This window comes from Heterodontus francisci, chromosome 3 (assembly GCF_036365525.1).
Source record: "Heterodontus francisci isolate sHetFra1 chromosome 3, sHetFra1.hap1, whole genome shotgun sequence".
In the NCBI taxonomy this organism is placed as follows: domain Eukaryota; kingdom Metazoa; phylum Chordata; class Chondrichthyes; order Heterodontiformes; family Heterodontidae; genus Heterodontus; species Heterodontus francisci.
The window spans coordinates 12320964-12343688 of NC_090373.1; the positions used below are offsets into that span (position 1 = coordinate 12320964).

Genomic DNA, 22725 nt, shown 5'->3' on the forward strand with positions numbered 1-22725 from the left:
CTAAGGAATGTGTTAGTTTTTGCATGAGGTTCCCCGGACTGTATTAATATCTATAGTAGGTTCCCAGGAGTGCGTTAAGATTTAAAGTGGATCCACGGGAGTGTGTTAATACTTACAGTGGGTTCCCGGGAGTATGTTCATATTAAAAATGGATCCTAAGGAGTGTGTTAATATTTTCAGGAGGTGCCAAGACAATACTACAGTGGATACACTTCAAAAACGCTCAGTTGGCTGTTAAACACTTTGGAACATCCTGAGGTTGTGAAAAGCGCCATGCAATGCAAATTCGTTCTTTTCTTCTTTAATATTTTCAGGAGGTCGCAACAAATGTGTTAATATTTACAGGGATCCCTAGGATTATGCAGAGATTTGGAGGGGTTCACAAGCAGTATGCTAATATTTGCAGGAACTCCCAAGAAGTGTGTTAATATTCACAGTGAGTCCAAAGGACTAGGTCAAAATTTGCAAGGCATCCCTTAGACTGCATCAGTATTTGGAATGTGACTCCAGGAGTGTGCCAGTGTTTGCAGGGGCGAAGTCCAAGATTTTGTCAATATTAACAGGGATTCCCAAGTGCTTGTCAATATTTGCAGAAGATTCCCCGGACCCTCTTGATATTTGCCTCACATTGAAAACCACTATTTTATTATATAATCATTGTTACAGCAGGAACAAAAGCCGCCATGACACTGTCACACATAGAACCATCGAACAATTACAGTACAGAAGGAGGCCATTCAGCCCTTCGTGTCCATGCCGGCCAAAAAACTAGCCGCCCAATTTAATCCCACTTTCCAGCACCGTCCATAGCCTTGCAGGTTACAGCACTTCAGGAGCATGTCCAGGTACCTTTTAAAAGAATTGAGGGTTTTTGCCTCCACCACCATTCCTGGCAGCGAATTCCAGACACCCACCAGCCTCTGGGTGAAAAAGTTTTTCCTTATGTCCCCTCTAATCCTTCTACCAATCACTTTAAATCTCTACCCCCTGGTAATTGACCTCTCCGCTAGGGGAAACAGGTCCTTCCCGTTTACTCGATCTAGGCCCCTCATAATTTTGTACACCTATCAAACATCAAGTTATCCTGAACGGAGTGGAACCTGCCCTCTGCAATTCTCCACCCCAACCTATCCCTAAACCTCGAACTGTCTCACAACCTACACATGTCTACTGAAAACCTGTCTCTTTAACCACGCCTTTGGTTACTAACCTTCACCCAGTTACTGCTGCTCAATGTCTCATCATTCCCTTTGTCTCGTAGCTTGTCTCATTTATCTAAGATCAAAGATGTTGTGAAATGCAAGTTGTTGTTGAATCCTCATTTTGTTAGTTCAGTGCTGAGTTTTCTTTGTAAACTACCATCTCATCTTATTGCATTAGAATACTGCCTCAATTTTTCAATGCTCATTGATTTAATAAACCAGCAAATATTTACTGATTGGTGACAGGAGAATTTTAACCCTTTCTGTGTTTCCCCTAATTCAATGATTTTCGAATCACCCTTTTCCTTTTCTCTTACCCTTTCCAATATCCCAATGTCTCTTTGAAGGTACAGTCACCAGACGTGGACACATGCTCCAAGTATGTTCCTACTAATACATTACAGGGGGGTCATGTTACTCCCATGTACTTATGTTCTATGCATCTGCTCACACATCTCATTCCACTTCACTTGGCAATTGCTTTTCACATTGCAGAGATGTTTTCAATGAGTAGTTGGTATCATCCACCAGTCTTTTTCAAGTTCTGCCTTTTGAAAGATTATACTCTTCATTGCATAATCATATTTACTATCTACCATTTTAGAACCTCAGCATTTCTTAATACTGAATGTCATTTGCTACTCATCGAGCCAGATGTTACCTCCCTATAATTTTAACTAACTCGTCATTAAATCTCATCGTCCTGCATAACCTAATATTGACGATAGACAGATGTTTTGTGTATAATTCTACATTCAGTGAGAGGTTGGATTCCTGAGGGACTCCACAAGCCACTGCTACCAGATTTCTGCCAACTCTCAATCCTTATCCAGGTTTGCACTGTACCCTCTTGTTAATGCAAATTTGGTAAATGTTGTCTATCATCTTTTTACTATTTATTGAAAGTCAAGGTAAACATCATCAAATTAATTTCATTCAACCATTAATTCAGTTGGGGTCATGTTGACTTTATGGGACAGGTGATGGAAATGAGCAGCCAGTTTTACATCTCTCCGGGAGTGATTTAAGACAGGCTATCATCCATTTTATATAATCACATAAAGTCAGCATTATCCCCAGTTCATCCACAATCATTTATAAAGCACTTTCAATCCCTTGCAATTAATCCCGCTTTACAAGTTGAATTTTTTGGTTTGCATGCAAGAAATTTATAATCAAAATTGCCCTTTAAAAAAATTACAAATCACACTTACTTTTTCTCCTCTTGTACCAGGTGGACCAGGAACACCAGGGTCTCCCTTTAAACCCTATTTGAAAATAGAGGTTAAACACTTTAACAGCAGCAACAACAACTTATACTTATATACTGCCTTTAACGTAATAAAATGTTTCCAAGGTGATTCACAGGAGCATTATAAAACAAAATTTGACACTGAGCCACATTCGTGTTAACTTAAAATCAATTGTGTTTAATTATATATCGGTCGAGAGGTTTCACTTGGCTACATATAAAGAGACACTGACACTGTGGGGTGGTTGAGATAGGAGGTTTATGCTTGTAATGTTTCTGTAAATAAATGTTAGACTGAGGAACAAATTGGCTCCGGTTCTATCCTTCACCAACTGGCTCTGTGGATTATAGCATGGTAGGCGAGTATGGTTACTTAAAGGTAAAGTTTGGAAACTAAGAAAAAAAATCAGACAGAAAACTACAACCCTAGTAGCCATTGTGGAAAATGGCAGAAAGCAAGTGAAAATTGATAGGGTATGTTTCCCTCTGATGTTCCCACAGGAGCAGTGGAAGTTTGAAATGGATATATGGACATGGGTTACGTCCCTACCAAAGAGAAAACAAGTTATTGCCCTGGCATTGCTGTTTCCTACAAGAAGTAAAATCAGAAATAAATTATTTTTTGAATTGGATGCCTGTCAGTTGGATACTGATGAAGGTTTGGATCTTCAATTAGAGTCCTTGGATGAAATCTACACAAATGATGATCTATTAAATGCCTAAGAGGCACGATAGATTTTGGAAAACAGATGGTCATTTCATTGAAGAATATATCATGGCCCTTAACAAACTCTGTAAAAGACTGAGGAAATTCAGAGATCCCTGGTTCAGTGCCATCATTTGAATTGCTGGATTGTGCTCAGGTGTAGCATATGGACAGGCTCCTGGTTCTAATTGGTGTTCAGTTCTCGGAGAGGGAGACCCTGTTGGATCAGATGTCTGTGGCCTTGAAAAAATTCTTTGGGAAACATTCATTTCCTACAGCCTTGGTGGAACAAATGGAACATTCTCCAATGACACAAAGAATAAAGGACACAATGATTGCCGGATTTCACAATGTTCAAGATACTGGACACAGGCGTCAGTACAATGGAAGAGTAAGCTTACATAGGCCATTTCCATTATAAACATGTACATTGGAATATAGAATGGAAAAAGTTGCCACAAAAGTATGATACAGCAAGAAGGCTTATTTCAGACAGGAAATGCATGCAGACTAAGATGATATTATATAAATGACAATACTACACAATTAAAATGTTTAAGAGCAATTGCACTTAATTCATTTCTGTAACTGTTGTACTCTTCCCCAGGATTTGGGGAGGATTTTTTTTCAAACAATGTATGTACAAGAAAGGGAAAAAAAAATTGGACTCTGAAAAACCCATAAAATTAAGACAGCCTGAATAAGGATGAAAGCACCTTTAGTAGATCTAGGTATTACAGCAGGGAGGGGAACAGACAGGTGCTTCTGCGGCTGCAGACATGATTCCAGGATCATGTGTTCCCTCCCAGGTGCTGGGTCAAGGATGTCACTGAGCAGCTGCAGGATATTCTGAGGAGGGAAGATGAACAACCAGTGGTCATAGTCCATATCGGCACCATAGGAAGAGAGAAGGATGAGGTCCAACCAGCAGACTTTAGGGATGTTTGGAAGGTAGAGGAAACAACGGCTAGAAAATAGACTGACAAGGGAGTTTGGCAGTGCTAAATGGTATGTATTTCAATGCAAGAAGTCTAGGGAATAAGGTAGATGAGCTGAGAGCACAGATTGATATTGTTATTAGTGAGATATGGCTAAAAGAAGGGCAAGAATGGCAGCTCAACATTCCTGGTTAGAGGGTTTTCAGAGATAGGAAGGGGGATAAAAAAGGATGGGGGGTTTGCAATACTGATTAAAGGAACAATTATAGATGTGAGGAGTGATGATATGGTAGAAGGATCATCATATGGGTTGAATTGAAGAACAAAAATGGAGTAATCACACTGCTGGGAGTGTATTACAGGCCCCCAAACAGTCAGAGTCCCTATTTATGAGAGTGCAGATCAATCAACATAAAAGCTGCATTTCCGCAAAGTGATACTTTTCCAGAGAAGTGTTTCTGAAACTGCCCAAAGAGGCAGCTGATGCACAAGGGAAATGATGGAATCTAAACAAATGTGTCTAGGGCCTGAATGATGCTTCCAGGGTTGGCATATTTCGGTGAGATCTGTTTTGCTGAAAATAGGCTGTGTTCAACTAAAAGAAGATCCTGCAATGTTTTATTGGTATCATAAATGAAAACTTTCAGTCATCTTTATGATGCATGTTGATGATTTATTGTGAGGTGGTAATGTGGAATTTGAAAAATGTGTTATTAATAAGACAAGAGTAAAATTTAAAATTGGGAGTCAAACTTGTGGGGCTTTTAAATATATTGGTTAAGCAGAGTTAGTCTGTAATAATGCTAAATTCTATTTAGAGAGTGCTACTTCCATCCAGGTTAATCACATCAGGTCATCACAGAAGGATGTTATGTCTCAAGAAGAAACAGAGCAAAGAACAAAGAACATTACAGCACAGGAACAGGCCATTCGGCCCTCCAAGCCTGCGCCGATCTTGATGCCTGCCTAAACTAAAACCTTCTGCACTTCTGGGGTCCGTATCCCTCTATTCCCATCCTATTCATGTATTTGTCAAGATGTCTCTTAAATGTCTCTATGGTACCTGCTTCCACCACCTCCCCCAGCAACAAGTTCCAGGCACACACCACCCTCTGTGTAAAGAACTTGCCTCGCACATCCCCTCTAAACTTTGCACCTCTCACCTTAAACCTATGCCCCCTAGTAACTGACTCTTCCACCCTGGGAAAAAGCTTCTGACTATTCACTCTGTCCATGCCGCTTATAACTTTGTAAACCTCTATCCTGTTGCCCCTCCACCTCCGTCGTTCCAGTGAAAACAATCCGAGTTTATCTAACCTCTCTTCATCGCTAATGCCCTCCAGACCAGGCAACATCCTGGTAAACCTCTTCTGTACCCTCTCCAAAGCCTCCATGTCCTTCTGGTAGTGTGGCGACCAGAATTGCACACAATATTCTAAGTGTGGCCTAACTAAAGTTCTGTACAGCTGCAGCATGACTTGCCAATTTTTATACTCTATGCCCCGACCGATGAAGGCAAGCATGCCGTATGCCTTCTTGACTACCTTATCCACCTGCGTTGCCACTTTCAGTGACCTGTGGACCTGTACGCCCAGATCTCTCTGCCTGTCAATACTCCTAAGGGTTCTGCCATTTACAGTATACTTCCCACCTATATTAGACCTTCCAAAATGCATTACCTCACATTTGTCCGAATTAAACTCCATCTGCCATTTCTCCGCCCAAGTTTCCAACTGATCTATATCCTGCAGTATCCTCTGACAATCCTCATTACTATCCGCAACTCCACCAACCTTCGTGTCGTCCGCAAACTTACTAATCAGACCAGCTACATTTTCCTCCACATCATTTATATATACTACAAACAGCAAAGGTCCCAGCACTGATCCCTGCGGAACACCACTAGTCACATCCCTCCATTGAGAAAAGCACTTGCGAAGTTTGATCAGTCAGTTGAACTGATTGTGCATGCAGACTAGACCAAATGCTAGTTTTGATGTGTTGGGGTTAATGACTACAATAAAACTCCATAAAGTAGAGAATGTTTTAAGGGCGAATAAAACATTGAAAAAAATAAATCTGGAGAAATGTGTACTTAAGTTCCGATCCTTAGATGATCCAAAGAGCATGAAACTAATTATTTACAGTGATGCTTCACATGCTAATCTTCCTGATGTGTATTCGAGTGCAGCTGGTTTCATAATATTTCTGATGTGTAATAATGAGAAATGCCTTTTAGCTTGGGAAGCTGAAAAAAAGTTGATAAAAGTACTTAAGCTGCAGAAACACTGGTTCTCATGGAGGCAGTAGATGTGGGATTCTATTTGTCAAATATTTTAATTAAGATTCTATATAGGGGCATACTGAAGATAATATACCCATTGGATGTTATATCAATAATCGTTCATTTTGGGATATTGCACACTAAAAAGTGTGAGTGAGAAAGGGTTACAGGTTGACCTTGTTAGCTTGAAACAAAAGGAAATCTCTAAAATAACATGGGTCAATACAAGTCATCAACTGCCTGATTGTTTTACAAAAAGAAATGTTTGTATGAAGAAATTGTTAGCAGTCTTAGAGGAGGGACGTATGACTTGTATAGAAGAGGAGTTTGTTATTTGTTTTGAAATTTTGTTTGGGCATATTAATTCTAAGTTTTAAGAAGTGAATCTGTTAATTGTCTATCAATTGTGTTTAATTATATGCAGGTGTAGGGCATTAATTGGTGTTTCACTTGAGCACATATAAAGGAGACACCTAAACTGTGGGGTGGTTGAGTTACGAAGTGTAAACTTGTAATTTTTCATTCTGTAAATAAATGTTAGACTGAGTAAAGATTGGCTCCAGTACTATCCTTCACCAACTGGATTTCTGGAAGAGAACAATAGGGAGATATTAGGTCAGATGACCAAAAGCTGCGTCAAAGAGGCAGGTTTTAAGGAATGTCTTAAAAGAGGAAAGCGAGGTAGAGAGGCAGAGAGGTGTTCAATTATTCAGTTAGAAATGTATTGTTTGCATTTATAATTATATGTTTAAATGATTCAATTTTCAGGCATTTAAAATAAAATGAAAGTTATTATCATGCAGGCCCCCAGCTACCAAGAATGAGGCATATTAATTTTGCCACATGGACATTATGTTTCAAATTATTGCTGGGAGGAACAGAAGGCCTGTGACGAGGGGTTGCCAAGCCCCTGGCTGGAAGGACATTTTTGCATATTAACAGACACTGCTTGAGACAAAGGACCATTACCTGACCTACCCAATGCACAAAGCCAGAAGTGTTTATACCAGTCATGTGACTACCCTGCTGGCCAACTTGGGGAGTTTTAAATTGTAGAGACAGTGTTTGAACCGGCAGAAAGTTGCTTGCTCCTGGACTGGAAAAGACCTCCTCTCCTCCTATCTGCTCCCATCTCTTTCTCATGGAACTCCAAAACCCACTGAAGACACGTGAACCCCAAGGGAGAGAAAAGTCTTCTTCAGTGAACAAGGTTTAAAAAGAATACTGGGCCCCAACGAAAAGCAAGATCTACCTCCAATCAAGGACTCTACAGTGAGCACGAAGAACCGTAACAACAACTCTTCAGAGATTGCCTCAAACCTTTCCACTTTATTTTTCTTCAGCTCTTTTCTGTCTCTATTTGCAGGTGTGTATCGCATATGCATACTAGTGTGGGGCGCGTCATGTATCCGTAGGTGTTAACCGAATTAGAGTTTAAGTTTAATAAATTTCAACTTTTCTTCTTTAAACCTAAGAAAGCCAGTTTGTGTTGGTTTCTTTGCCTTATAATTGGAAAGTGGTGAACAAGGATTCACCAAGGGGGAGCTAAAAACACAGTGTGTTTAAAATTAAACCCTGTTACGGTAAGACCAGGTGAAGGCTGAAAGGGAACCCTAGACATCTTTCTCACCTGGGTCGTAACAGAAATTTGGGGGCTAGCATCTGGAATTGACCCACAGACAAACAAGAGAAACTGGAAGTGGAAAGCCAAATTGTTCCCAATCAAAAAAGAGCAAGATTAATACAGGTTTTCTTATGGTTGTGTGTGCTAGAATACTAACATGTCTGCAACTGAAGCTAGTAGTTCTCCAAGCCAGGGTGAAGTAACTTGGGATAAGTTAAAAGCACTGTCTATGGAGGAGTTGAGGAAAATGGTTGAGCAGTGTGGAATCACTGCACATGGCAAGGCTAGAAAGTCTGAACTCCTAAGGCTAATGGCCAACTATTTTTCCTTTGAATCTGAAGAAGAAGAAACAGGGTTAAAAGCAGACTCTGACAGGGTATTGTTAGCAAAGATGCAACTGGAACAGAGGAAACTTGAATTAGAGGAGAGGGAGAGAAAGAATATTCCAGAAGGAATGCGAAGAGAGTTGAAGTGGCTTGAGTTAACTAGGGAGCAATTGTTGTCGATAGTCCCAGGTGCTACAACTTTTCAGGTTCCCGTTTGCCCACCTGAATAGACTCTCGGGGACAAGGGCTACCCATTGTAAACATGGCTACTGACACCTGTGAGGAACCCTTGCAATGCAGCAGAGGGGAGGAACAACAATTGCCATGGCTTCACCCGAGTGACCACCGAGCAGGACATTGGGCTACTGAAGATGAGATTCCGTTGCCTCAATCAATCCAGTAGAGCCCTGCAGTATGTTCCTGTGAGGGTCTCTCATATCATGGTGTTCAGCTGCACAGTCAAGTACTGCAGAGGGGGAGAGGCCTTACATGACGATGAGAAGCCTGAGTGTCACTTCACACCGTCAGAGTCCCCGAGACCTAGAGCCCCCGTCAGAGACCCCGAGACCCGGAACCTCCTGTCAGAGACTCCGACACACAGAATGCCCTATCAGAGATCCCGAGACCCAGAACACCCTTTCAGAGATCCGGAGACCCTGAGACCCGGAACACCCTGTCAGAGACTCTGAGACGCAGAACCTCCTGTCAGAGACTCCGAGACCCGGAATTCCCCAGCAGAGACCCCATGACCCAGAACACCCTTTCAGAGACCCTGAGACCCAGAACACCCTGTCAGAAACTCCGAGACTCGGAACTCCCAGTCAGAAACTCCGAGACTCGGAACCCCCAGTCAGAGACTCCGAGACTTGGAACTCCCAGTCAGAAATTCCGAGACTCGGGACCCCCTATCAGAGACTCTGCGACCCGGGACCCCCTGTCAGAGACTCTGCGACCCGGGACCCCCTGTCAGCGACTCTGAGACTCGGGACCCCCATCAGAGACTTTGCAACCCGGGACCCCCTGTCAGAGACTCCGAGACTCGGAACCCCCAGTCAGAGACTCAGAACCCCCAGTCAGAGACTCCGAGACTCGGAACCCCCAGTCAGAGACTCAGAACCCCCTGTCAGAGACTCTGAGACTCGGAACCCCCAGTCAGAGACTCCGAGACTCAGGACCCCCTATCAGAGACTCTGCGACCCAGGACCCCCTATCAGAGACTCTGAGACCCGGGACCCCCTGTCAGAGACTCCAAGACTCGGAACCCCCAGTCAGAGACTCAGAACCCCCTGTCAGCGACTCCGAGACTCGGGACCCCCTATCAGAGACTTCGAGACTTGGAACCCCAGTCAGTGACTCCGAGACTCCAACTCCTACACCCTTGCAAAGCACACAGCAACACAGTCGAACAATGGACTCCACACCCTCCTCTTCAGTGTCGCCTCCCCGTTGCGGCACTGAAGCCTCTCACCTCAGTGCTGCCAGCTCTTAACGACCGTAAATCAGAAGACACGTGAGTGCCACCTACCATCCACTAAATCACAAGTCCACAATTAAATTGAGGTGGATTAGATGCAAATTCATTCCAATTATCTGCTCAGCAATTTAAATGAAATTCCCATCACATCAGGGTGGTAATGTCACCTCTGACACAATCCAGAACTGATGTCATGACTCCAGATTTCCAGGCAGACTGTTCCAACACAATTCTCTACCCCCTCTACCGCCATTCCCGCTTTTAACAACCACATTAAATTCTTCCCAGAGAATCTATTTCCATTGGTGCAGGAATCAAGAACAAGGGGACAGAATCTTAAAATTAAAGCCAGGTCTTTTAGGAGTAAAATCAGAAAGTATTTCTTCACACCAAGAGTAGTAGAAATCTGGATTCTCTCCCCCCCAAAAAAAGCTGTAGATGTTGAGATAATTGAAAATTGCAAAACTGAGACTTAGAACTTTGTTATCCAAAGATATCAGGGGCTATGGAAACTAATAAGAGTGTGATTCAGATCAGCCATTATCTAATTGAATGGCAGAACAGGGACGAAGGGCTGAATGGCATGCTCCCATTCCTAGGTTCCTGTGCTCCTGAGTTTCCAACTGATCTGAGGGCTACCTTGTGGTTCATCTTCCCTTTACCTGTAGGCCATTGCAGGCTTGTTATTCCTTGTGTGGCTGGGCCAACAGTGACAACCTGACTGGCTTATAGGTTGTTGACAGAAAGTGAATGAATATTTTTAAGAGGTAGGTCCATCCTCACATCCACAAAGGAAATTAAATGAAACAGTTTTGTTTACTTCATGCAACCTATATTTTAACTAAACTAATATCAATCTTAAGACTCCTCAGCAAGATCCTACAAAAAGCAATGAGAGAAATGGCCAGTTAATCTTTTTTGCTGGTGTACATTAAGAGGGGGAAATATTACCAGCTCATCAGCAGAAATCTCTGCAGTTTGCCCAATAGTGTCACGGAATCATTACTGTCCATTTGGATCACAGAATAGGCATAAACAGGCTTGGTTTAACATCTCATCTGAATGACGGCACCTCTAGCAATGTAGCATTCCTTCAGTAATGCGGTGACCATCAGGTACATGTTCAAGTTTCGGAGCGGAAGCCATCCTCCACCTCATGGTGAGAGTCATACCACTGGAGCCAAACTGACAGTAACCTCAACTGCAGGAATTGATCCATCCCTCCATGATACAGTGAGCTTGAGAATTTCTGAGACTGGTCCTCAAACTAGATAGTATTTATAATAGAGGCTCTCATTAGTAATTGTATATCATTTATCTTATCATTAACTTCTGTTTTCTCTATCATTTATTAGATGAACAGACTGCACTGCAATCAATTTCCTTGATAGACAGTAACTGCTTAACAGAAAGACTTACCACACAAAAGGTAACAAAAGGACAAGATTTTTTTCCTTGAAAAAATTAAATCTGGAGGTTGGCACAGTAAATTTTGCTGCCACATTAACAATTAGGTGTAGTGTGCATTTGGAGTGAGTTGAATCCTATAAAATTTGTCCACTGTCAAAATTAAAATGATTAAATGAGAGTTTAAAGTCTGAAGCAGTAAACAGGTGAATAATGACTCATTAGTCACATTTTATGGCCATCACTGAAAGCCCAATAATAACTCTTTTCATTTTCTCTGGCAAACAATAGTGGGGACGCAAGACAGGCTACTGCACAGTTCATAATACCAGAGGATTACAGGGTGATCACTTCTCTTTTCATCTGCTATGTGGACGCAGAGATAATTACTCTACGTGAAATACTTTTGAGATGCTTCTGAAAGATGTGATCAGCTGTGAAATAATTGCAAGTCTTTCTACGTTTCCTGCAGAAGTCTCGGAAAAGTAGCATTGCTTCAAAGAATCCTGAGTTATTAATTTCATAATTGCCAAAGTTTAATCCTCAGTTAATGATTTTTTAAAATCTTATTTATTTGTTCCTGAGATTATGGGTGTTATAAACGTTGCATTTTATTGCATGATTATGTTTTAAAACTGTGGCTTTTAATGTAACATAAAGTTGGAGTCAGAAAAGCCATCTGACCTCACATCAACTCTGCTTAAGGACAAAACAGGGATTTTGGCTACCGGGACAACAAAGAACTCAGATCAAAGACCCTTTTGAAAAGCAGAAGGAAAAGTTGTAACACCTGAAGAACTATGGGTTTCACCCTCCCAGACTTTCAGATCATTAACAAGGAGCCAGTGGCTCTGAAAATGTAAATATGAGTTGCAATTACTAAGACCCGGAAACAAAGGAAAGCCCGGGTATCTCTACTGTAGCCAGACTTGTGGGCTCTACATGACCACTGACATTTGTTTTTGGATAAATTATGTTGTGTGATTGACTTTAAGAATGATGTCCCTTTAAGATCTTAGTATGCTAATGAGCTGAGTATCAGGATGTCATGTGACTACATGCCAGTCTCACTCTGCTACTGTAACACCTAGAGGCAAGTCATGTAAATAGATCGTTCTGCACTGTACTGTATAATAGTTTAACTGTTTAATAAATCTATTTGAGATCTTCAATCAACTGAACTCCATGCATCTCATTTATGTTGCATCAGACAACATAAAGAGCTCCTCATTACAAATTACACTGGCTTTCAGAAGTCTGCAGGCTGTAAAAATGACCAGGAAGCCAAAGACCAGTGATGGCAGCCTCAGGGGAAAGAGAGAGAGAGGGAACACCTGCTCACTGAACACTAACACAGTGAAAGGCTGTGAAGACTTGAACCCAATTTGAAAGTTGAGGTTTGCGGAGAATTAAAGACCAACAGGATCACCAGAGATCGCCTTATTCACAGATATACAGGTCAAAAGTTCTTGGAAGAAGTGAGCGGAAAGGACATTGACTTTGAAAAGGACTGGGAGATCCAACCCAATGCAACTGGAAGGAGTTTGGGACATTTAGCTGCAAAAATATTGCTTCAATAAAGATTGTGTAATGTACAAATGTGGTGTGGGGTTTTCAAGTGTCTTTTTTAAATAAGTGAAGGAAAAATACCTTTCTCTGTAATTTGCAGTACGAGTTACTTACAAAGTAATGTTTAATTAATGATGATTTTTTAGTTTAGTTGTTATAATAAAAGTCTTAAAACATGAAATCTTGTCGGGTAATTCCTTTAATTGGTTTAGGGAGTTCATATCTCGTGTTTTAAAGTTAACCTCTCACTGAGGTCATAACAGTGGGCAATGCAGGGAAGGCCACATTTACTGCCCAGCTCTACATGTCCATTGATGGTGATGGTGAGCTTTCTCCTTGAGTTGCTGCAGTCCTTGTGCCGATGTTGCTCCCACAATGGTATTGGATGCAAGAATACAATTTCTGATTGTATGCTCAGGGGTAATTCTCAACTTCAAGGTGTTGGTGTGTCAGAGCATAATTGGCCTGTTATTATAGAGCCCACTTTTTATCTCATTGAAATCAAGGTAGGTGGTTGTGGTGGAGTTTCAGTAGGATGAAAGTTAGTCAGATTCAACAATGGGTGGGCAATCCACTCTGCCACTTACAGACTGCGTGGCAGGATTGAAAATTATGCCCTCTCATCTATGAAATGCCTGGACTGACGATTGGCTGTAGATGAGACACAGTCTCTTGTCAACATTGACAATTACTATATTTAACAGATATGCAAGTAACTCACATGAGAGCATTTTGTAACCCTAGTCATGTGTAGTATCTGAAATGGGCAAGTGGAACTGTGCTCTAAAGTTATTAAATGAGTTTCCACAGGTCACACTCCATTCTCTTGTCAAGCTTGTCAAGTAACCTGTTCCCAAGCATTTGTAGCTACCTGGAATAGCATGCCTTCATTTTCCTCTGCTTCCTGTGGAAAGTGACTGGGTCAGCCAGTGATGGTACAACCATTAACATAATTGCTTCATCACAAAGACTACCAACTTCTACCTCCATAACAACACCTGCCTCAACCTCTACTTCAGCCCATCTGGTTTTGAAACCCTCATCCATGCATTTATCACCTCCTGACTTGATTATTTCAATGCTCTCCTGCCAACCTTTCATTTTCCAACTAATCAAAACTTGAGCTCATCCAAAACTCTGCTGCCTGTAACCAATGTTGCACCAAGTGTTACTCACCCATCACCCCTGCGCTTGGTGACCCACATTGACACCCAGTCCAGCAATGCCTCAAATTTAAAATTCCCACCCTTGTGTTTATATCCCTTCATGACCTTGTTGCTCCTTATCTCCATAACTTGGCCTACAACCTCCCTTCCCTTGACTCTGTCTTCACCCTTCTGTCTCTCAACCTCCCTCTGCTCTATTTAAGATCCTCCTTAAAAATCCACCTCTTTGGTTACGCTTCTTAATATCTCCACTTTGGCTTAGCATCCATTTTTTGGATTATCTGTGAAGCATTTTGGGATGTTTCTTTACATTATAAGGTGCCAAAAATGCAAGTTATTGGTGTAAATTATAGAACTCCAGGCAATTTGGGAAGCAGAGAAGTAGTATTGGTTGGAACACAGGAGATTCTCTGTTGTACAGGCTGAGGAGCTGGGAGACACAAATTGAGATACTACAGCACCACCACAGTCAGAAGGGTGTAGTTACAGTGTGACATGTTTACATAAGCAGCTTCCATTATAAATATGGACAAAGGAGGTTCTAATGGAAACGCTGACAAGAAGTGCCTGAAGAGATAAGGACCAGGAATTCCCTCAGGGCCTCTTCCAATTGGCTGGCATTACTTTGGTGGAAAATTGGCAGAAACCCCAGGTAGATGCGTAAATGGGTTTTCTGAGGAAATTAACAGTGAAAAATGTTAATATTGCGTGTGTATGTGAGATGCATATACAGACGTAAATCAGTCATGTAACGATTCTGTTTTTTAAGGTCCATGACAAAACATCTAAAGCAGCAAAACTGATATTGTTCATGTTTTACCTCAACTGGTCTTTGTCTGTGCTCCAAACATTACAACAGTCACTACATTTCAAAAGTAATTCATTGGCTGTAAAGCACTTTGTGACATCCAGTGGTCATGAAAAGTGCTATATAAATGCAAATCCTTCTTTCTTTTTCTTTGTACTCATGTCAAAATGAATATTTGTGATTAATATTAAAAAATCAGAACCTAATAGCATTTCAGAAGCTGACATAAGGCTTTCCCAGTACATTGCTTTCCTGTGTACCATCTAGCTAAGTATGATGATTTTGTAAATCAGACCCTGTGTAATTGAAATGGCAAAATTGGATGTTGAATGGTATAAAATTGTCTTGTCTCTATTTATTCCTTTCGTTTATACTCCTTCTGTGACTTTCCTACACAGGCCGATCAAACAGGAGAGCCGCCTTGTCTGCATATCCAATGTTAATGTAAATACAACGTTGTAAAGTTGGTGGGGTGTGTGGTAGAATGAGACAGCTCTGTCTTCAGGTTAATTTGTCAGCTTGTTTCTGATTTCTTCAGATAAGTACGAGAAGTTTTGTCTGATTACTGACAAAACATTTTGCGCTTGCAACAGAGCAGCTGCTCCACTAGTTTCCATCGGGACCCAGACCCTGGGACGAAGCCACTATCCTTAATACCAACAAAAAGTAATGCAAAGAACAGGGAATTAGAGATTTAAATACTCCAGGATGTGCATTCTGTAACTTCTAATGATAGGGTAATTCCACACTCCCAGCAAGAACTGGCTCACAGGAAACTAGAAGAGTTAAGCTATGAGGGAAGGCTGCATAGACTAGGCTTGTATTCCATTCAGTATAGAAGGATAAAGGATAAACTAATTGAGTTGTTTAAGATGATTAAAGGATTTGATAAGGTAGATAGGGTAAAACTATTTCCTCTGGTGGGGAAATCCAAAACAAGGGGCATAACATTAAAATTAGAGCTAGGTCGTTCAGGGATGATGTCAGGAAGCACTTGTTCACCTAAATGGTAGTGGAAATCTGGAAGTCTCTCCCCCAAAAAGCTTCTGAGACTGGAGATCAATTGAAAAATTGAAATTGATAGATTTTTGTTCGGCAAGCATATTAAGTGTTATGGAACCAAGGTGGGTAGATGGAGTGAAGACACAGATCAGCCATGATCTAATTGAATGGAAGAATAGGCCCAAGGGGCTGAATGGCCTCTTCTTGTGATCATGTGAAGCATGGATTGGTGAATCAATGCCACAGTCTAGTAGCTTCATCTCTGACCTGTGCTTACAGCGACTGTGGTTCCATGTTGAGAGCGAGGGATTGTGGAATTATCCCATACAATTTACAATAACATTAGAATTTTTATTATCATGGCTATTCTTTTCTCAAAGATCTACCAGTTTTCTCACTATGTCCTTCCATCTAATTGTCCATTTATACCACCATGTGGCTCATTTTGAGAGGCTCTGCTACCAGGGCCAAGCTTAGCTAATGGCCAGTTGGCCACTGTGTATCAGAAATTGGAGTCTGCAGTGATATGGGCCTATCTCCCCTATTGCACTAACTGCAAGGGAGGCTTCCTGCTGGGAATTGGCGATTTACACCAGAACTTTCTTACATTTCATTTTAAAAAGCTGTGACCTTTCACCACAGTGAACAATTGCAGTGATTCTTCTCATAAAATATCTCAACTCAAAGCATACTTGTCCCAAAGAAAATCATCCTTAACTTTTCATCATACCTGGGAATACTGACACCTGAAGCCATCTACATTACTCACATTACCAGAGAAGGTCTTTTGCTACAGCATTATACACACACACACTTCAATGTTAGGTAGGTAATTTATCCATATTATTATCGAGCTAATCTGCTGAATTTAGAAACCTCCCTGCAGAAGTGCACTCAGTTCAGATTTAAAGGAAAGAGTGACTTGCATTCACAGAGTGCCTTTCATGACTGCAGGACATCCCAAAACAATGTCCCCTCTCAGCTGTGTGGCCGCGCACATGGACTAACCTACAGGGGCCCACTTGTGCACAGCCTGTGTAGGAACTATCAGAATGCTGTGCAGCCACACGAAAAAATTTAAAGGGGCCCGCGCACGTAAACAAATTGCTCGTACACGCCACAAAAAGATTAGCGGTACATTGGTCCCAAAGCACTTTATGGCCATTAAGTACCTTTTTTTGAAAAGTAGTCACTGCTGTAATGTCAGAAACACAGCAACCAATTTGTGCACACCAAGGTCCCATAAACCATAATGAGATAAGAACCAACTAATATCATTTAGTGATGATGATTGTGTGTTAAATATTGACCAAGACACTGGAGTGAATTCTCCTACTCTTCTTTGAGATAGTGCCACGGGATCTTTTACAGACATGACATCAGTTTAATATCTCATCCCGAAATATGGCACCTCCAGCTGTGTGGCACTCGCTCAGTACTGCCAAGTGGTGTCAGTCTAGATTTTGTGCTTAAATCTCTGGAGTGAAACTTGAACACACAACCTAATGACTGAGAGGCAAGAGGGTTAAACATTAAACCACTACCTATAGCCAAAAGATGGATTCACAAACAAACAGCAGGAGAAAGATTACATTTTTTTAAAAACTTACATCTCTCCCGGGTAAGCCTGGTGGTCCAGTTTCTGCAAGATCTCCTTTTTCACCCTGATTAACAAAAAGTAAGAAGTGAAACGATTTAATGTGTGTGGAAGCTTCCAAAAGTCCACCAGTCAACCCAGAAAACACAAACTTCAACCATTTGTAGTAGAATCCAGGCATTGCCTGACGGACTGATCTGACAACTTAACCAATCAATTTAACTGTGGTGATTCTTACTAGTTTCTAGCTCTGTTTTTTGTCACTTCCTCTCCTGCAGGGATGTTACTACTGATAATAGCAGCCACACAGCTCTGCATCCAATTCCCTGAAACCAAAAAGTGAGTGTTGGTGAACTCAATGTTGTCCTCATCCAATGCCCTTATACTTTCCAGCAGAGGGCACTGGCTAGTAAACAGCAGAGGGAAGCTTAGCTCATTTTTCTTCTCCCTATCCCACTGACTGTAGCACCTGTGTTATCATTCTGGTTGCGATCAGCTGATAGGCAATTCAGGAAGAATGGCTTGCATTTATATAGCACCTTTCTTTACCTCAGTATGTCCGAAAGCACCTTACCAACAATGAAGCACTTCTGAAGTTTAAACGTAGGGAAACTTGGCATCCAATTTGTGCACAGCCAGCTCCCACAAACAGCAATGAGATAAAGGACCAGTTAATCTGCTTTTAGTGATAGCAGTGGATGGACAAATATTTCCCAGGACCCTGATGGAACTCCCTTGCTCTTCCTCAAACAGTACCATGGGATATTTAACACCCACCTGAGAGGATAGAGAACCTCACTACTGCACTGGAACATCAGCTAAGATTATATGCTTAAGTCCTGGAGAGGGATTTGAACTCACAACTGTCTAACTCAGAGGTGAGAGTGCTGCCATTAAGCAAAGGCTGCCACCATGTTCTGCATTTATACAATAAGCCATCAGGAAGCTGGTTTTGTTTTCATTCTTGATATAATTTAGTGTGTTGGTTACTCTTAAGTCTGACCTCCTGACCCTATGAGAACAGCCATCAAATGTATTGTGAAAATACTGACTATATCTTTCACATAGCTTGGGGACCATGTGTTAATACACAGAAAATACAGACACAGCAGATTGCTCTGAAGGACGTGACCCTCGAGCTGCAAGAATATAAAATAGCTCAAAACTACCCACAGAAGTGAGCTGTACAGACAATAAAGTGTTAATTGTGACACACAGAGGGGTGAACTAACTGAAACTCTGACTCGTCAGGAGACCGAGAGAGCCGTTATCATGAACAATGGCACAGGGCAACTGCCATTACATAGCACAATGAGTTCCTGCCAGGAATGAAAGGAGCATTCAACCTTGGAGCCAGGTATCCCTCACTTTGGGGAGAGGATCACATTGTTTTGTGTTGTGTAAACAGCAGAAGAATTGACTATGCCCGTATAGTCCTGTCTAGACCAGGGCATGGAACAAACCAAGGGAAAGAGGTGTTAAGCACCTGACAACTCAGCGGAATGGTAACAGGATCTGTGTCTGTGATATGAACCATTATAAAAGAGGATGACGTCGGAGTGCGGGCACTGCAGTTCAGGAGAAGAAGGACAGAGGCCGGTCATCTCCAGATCCGGGCCTACATTCAACGCCAGTAATGACCAGTTTGTGTGGGTGATTTTAAGTTTCAGCCAAATCGTTGAGGGGTTTGTGTTCTGAGATATTTTGTAAATTTCAGTCACCCTCATATGGGGGTTTGTACTGTGACATATTGTTGTTAATTCTGGTCAAATCACAGATGGGCTTGTACTGTTTGGAGGGGTGGGGAGGGCGGGGGATTGTGAGTTCAATAAATGGACAAATATGAGGTTGAGCTAAACCCTGTGTCGCATGCATTTTATTCTCGGAACTCCTGGAGTGCAAGAACTACTCTAAGGGGGAATGGGAATGGAATCTCTTACACTCTGACAGTTTCTGACAGTGGCTAAAGGTTTGAGCTCAACAAATTGCTCTGTTTATGTGAGCAAGTTTTCCGATGGTCCACTGTCGGAAGTGCTCATGTTGCTGGTAGTCCTAATTGGTGTCCCTTTTCTCGTAGAATGAGACGCTTGCCTATTTCTCACCCCTCTAAGTCATGCCAGAGCAAAATGGATCCCTTCAACTTATAGTCTAAGGCCCTTATCCTAAAACGCTTCAACTTCAGCTGCAGCCGAGGAGATTGTCTATACAATTCCAACAAACACAAGCTTTGATGTTAATAAGATGCATATAAACTCCTTCACCACTTCAGAGATATCACGCGATAAACAGAGACTGCTCTAAGGAGAAACCATTCAATAGGAAAAATTGTGCAGAATTCAGGAAGATTTAGGAGTTAATATATCCTGAAAATTGATTTTCCCACTTGTCAGTTTCAGACATTCAGTTTAGATAACAACCTGGAAATTCCATAGGGATTCTCCTGATCGCCTGAGTAATTTTGCCAGGAGACCAGCAGAACCCCCAGTAAGACAGCTTAAATAGTTATCAGCAGCTTATGTCATTTCTCTGGGGCCCACGCTGATTCTCTGCTAAATTTATGCTGTTCTGAAGCTTCGGCAGGAGCTCAGGTAAACTGAGCAATTCAGGACCCATGTATTTTAGATACTGAAACACCAGAAATGAAATATTCCACGATGAACAAAAAGATAGAATGCAGGATGAATTCTACAGAGAAGCTAATGAACATGTGGATTGCATTGGGCAGAAAGGCAGCCAAGGCTGATGTTAAGTGGATCCAAGGCAAATGATGAAGAATGAATCCAGACACAGATCTGTTTCCTTGATAACTAGTTTATTAACAGAATGCAGCATTACATACATCTGCCTCCTACAAACTCAGGCCATGTGTCCCAGCAAGCTCTCTTTTTATCTTCTCTCAGTCCTTAATTAAACAATGCCCTTCACCTGTTTATCTTAACATAATTAATCAACCATTAACAGCAGCGAATGTGGGAAATTTAAGGGAGATTTGGTTAGAGATTAAAGGGAGCGGGCCATTGAGTGGTGTTTGTGTTCAAGGCCAGCAGATGGACTGCATTGTCTTTCCCAGTCTTGTATTCTCCAGTGATAACAGCAGAAAAGTGACACCCACTTGTGTTGTATTGTGTTCAGAATTATTATTCTGGGAACCAAAACATGGCTACAAAAAGGGGTCTGCTTGGAATTAAATATAAGTCCCACTTTGTACTAGATACAGAAATTCTGATGGAAGAAATACGAACACATGCACGATGAATAAAGCAGGGAAGTAATCTGAAGATAGTTGACTGATGCTGATAATGATGTCTTGTGCTCACATTTCTCTCACATCTTATCCTGTCTTCTTCCTACAAACTATCACATTTTAAAACCTAATTGTCATGTGTTAAATGCTGCTTCTTGATCTTGATTCCTCACACATTTTTCCCATCCTCGCCTTGACTCCTTGCTGGGGTATGGGGTATGGTTCTACAAGGATCAATTGCCCTGTGGTACCTCAACCAACAGCCTCTTGCTTTATATGTGAGTCTTGACAATGATTGTTAACAGGGGATTTGACTTCACTGCCACCCTCCATCCATACCTTACATGACATCCACAAATGCACATTTCCAGATATGCTCATGGATATCAAACAGGAGCAGAAACCTTGGCTGATTTGGTGCACTGAGACCAACTGTAACCACCGCCCCCCGCCTCCCCCACCCCCGCCACCCAACCGCTGTCCCACATGAGCCATCAGGAACACAGGAACAGGAGTAGGCCATTTAGCCTCTTGTTTCTTTGTTCAATTAGACCAGGGCTGATTTAATGAAGCAAAGTTTGGGAACCGAAGCTAAGAATTCTGCAGTCTCCATGACTCAGTTATTCAATGAATAAACTTGCTGAGCTACTTGGGAGCCACATTCTTTCATTTAGCTTATTGGGCTGAATTTTCCCAGCCCTATGATGGTGGGCTTGGCAGCGGGCTGAGAAAATACTGGGGAGCCATGTCAGCACGGCTTTCCGACTCATCCCCGCCACCGGGGAAGCATCCCGTCAGCGGGTGGGGACCCAGATCAGCTGCCTGCATCAGGAAGGCGGCAGCCACATATAGACCCAATTAGGATTTTGCAGCCCCGCTGGTATTTTGCCAGCGCAGCAGCGGCCCCACACTACCGCGTGCAGAGGCCGCCAGCTCAAAGGGAGCGGCCTCCCTGCGGCAGGTCGGAGGACTTGGAGCTGGAGGCTCCATGCCTCAAAGAGGGGGCCATGGCCAGGAAAGGCCGCACTTGCAAGTGTAAATTATAAGGGTGCAGTTACCCTCTGATATTCTTGGAGTCTGAGCCATATGACCAGTGGAAGAATGAAGTGGATATGGTTGAGGTCTCGGAGAACATTCAGAGAGCACAGAGGTATCGTATAAGACTGTCTGAGACAGAATCTAATTCAGGGGATTTGGTGTCTTATGAAAGAGAGGGTCATAGGGAATGGAAAGGCCCTTGTAAGGTCATGATGGTAAGACAGTACATATCAAAATAGCAATCATAATTTGAAGGTTAATTCTTCACAATTAATCAGAATTAATTACAAAAGCTCAGACTCTGAACAGCTTGTAGGAGTAAACGAAGCACCTTGTACCTCAAATGCTCATGTTTTTTGAGGTGAAGGTCCTGAGGAACAGAATATGGCAGATCAAGGGCTGGACAGTGTTAATGTGAGTGAAGCATAATGGGTAGCATCAAATGAAGATTTATGGGTAGAGTTTAGGAATAAAAAAGGGAGAGCCACATTGCTAGGTGTTTATTATAGACCCCCAGATAGTCAGTGGGAAATTGAGGAGCAAATATGTGCGCAATTTACAGAGGTGTGTAAAAATAATAGGGTAATTATATTAGGTGATTTAACTTTCCCAACATTAATTGGGATAGTCATCGTGGTTAAGGACTTAGATGGAGTGGAGTTCTTAAAATGTATACAGGAGAACTTTTTAGCTCAATATGTAGAGGATCCAACAAGGGAGGGTGCAGTGCTGGACCTAATTCTGGGGAATGAAGCCAGACAGGTGGTTGATGTGTTGGTGGGGGTGCATTTTGGTGATAGCGACCACAACATGGTACAATTTAAGCTTGTTTTGGAGAAAGAAATAGACAAGTTGCAAAAAAAGGTTTTGGACTGGGGGAGAGTGAATTTTAGTAAAATAAGGCAGGATCTGGCCAAGGTAGACTGGAAAGCGTTACTTGTCGGGAAATCTACAGAAGAGCAGTGGGGGGCATTCAAAAAGGAAATGGGGAGGGTACAAGCCCAAAATGTTCCCTCTAGGGTAATTGGTAGGAGCAACAAGCCCAGAGAAGCATGGGTGACCAGAAACATTCAGGGTACGATGAGAAG

General features: G+C 42.0%; 1 protein-coding gene across 4 annotated transcripts in view; it reads right to left on the reverse strand.

The window, feature by feature from the left end:
• LOC137354371 (collagen alpha-1(XIX) chain-like) overlaps window positions 1–22725 on the reverse strand; it is a 655592-nt gene that overhangs the window by 470387 nt on the left and 162480 nt on the right. For all 4 annotated transcript variants that reach the window (XM_068020137.1, XM_068020135.1, XM_068020134.1 and 1 more), the window contains exons 10-11: window positions 17369–17422; window positions 2417–2470 (exon numbers count right to left, since the gene is read on the reverse strand). In XM_068020137.1, the coding sequence (XP_067876238.1) occupies window positions 2417–2470; window positions 17369–17422 (108 nt within the window). The remainder of the gene's footprint in view (window positions 1–2416; window positions 2471–17368; window positions 17423–22725) is intronic.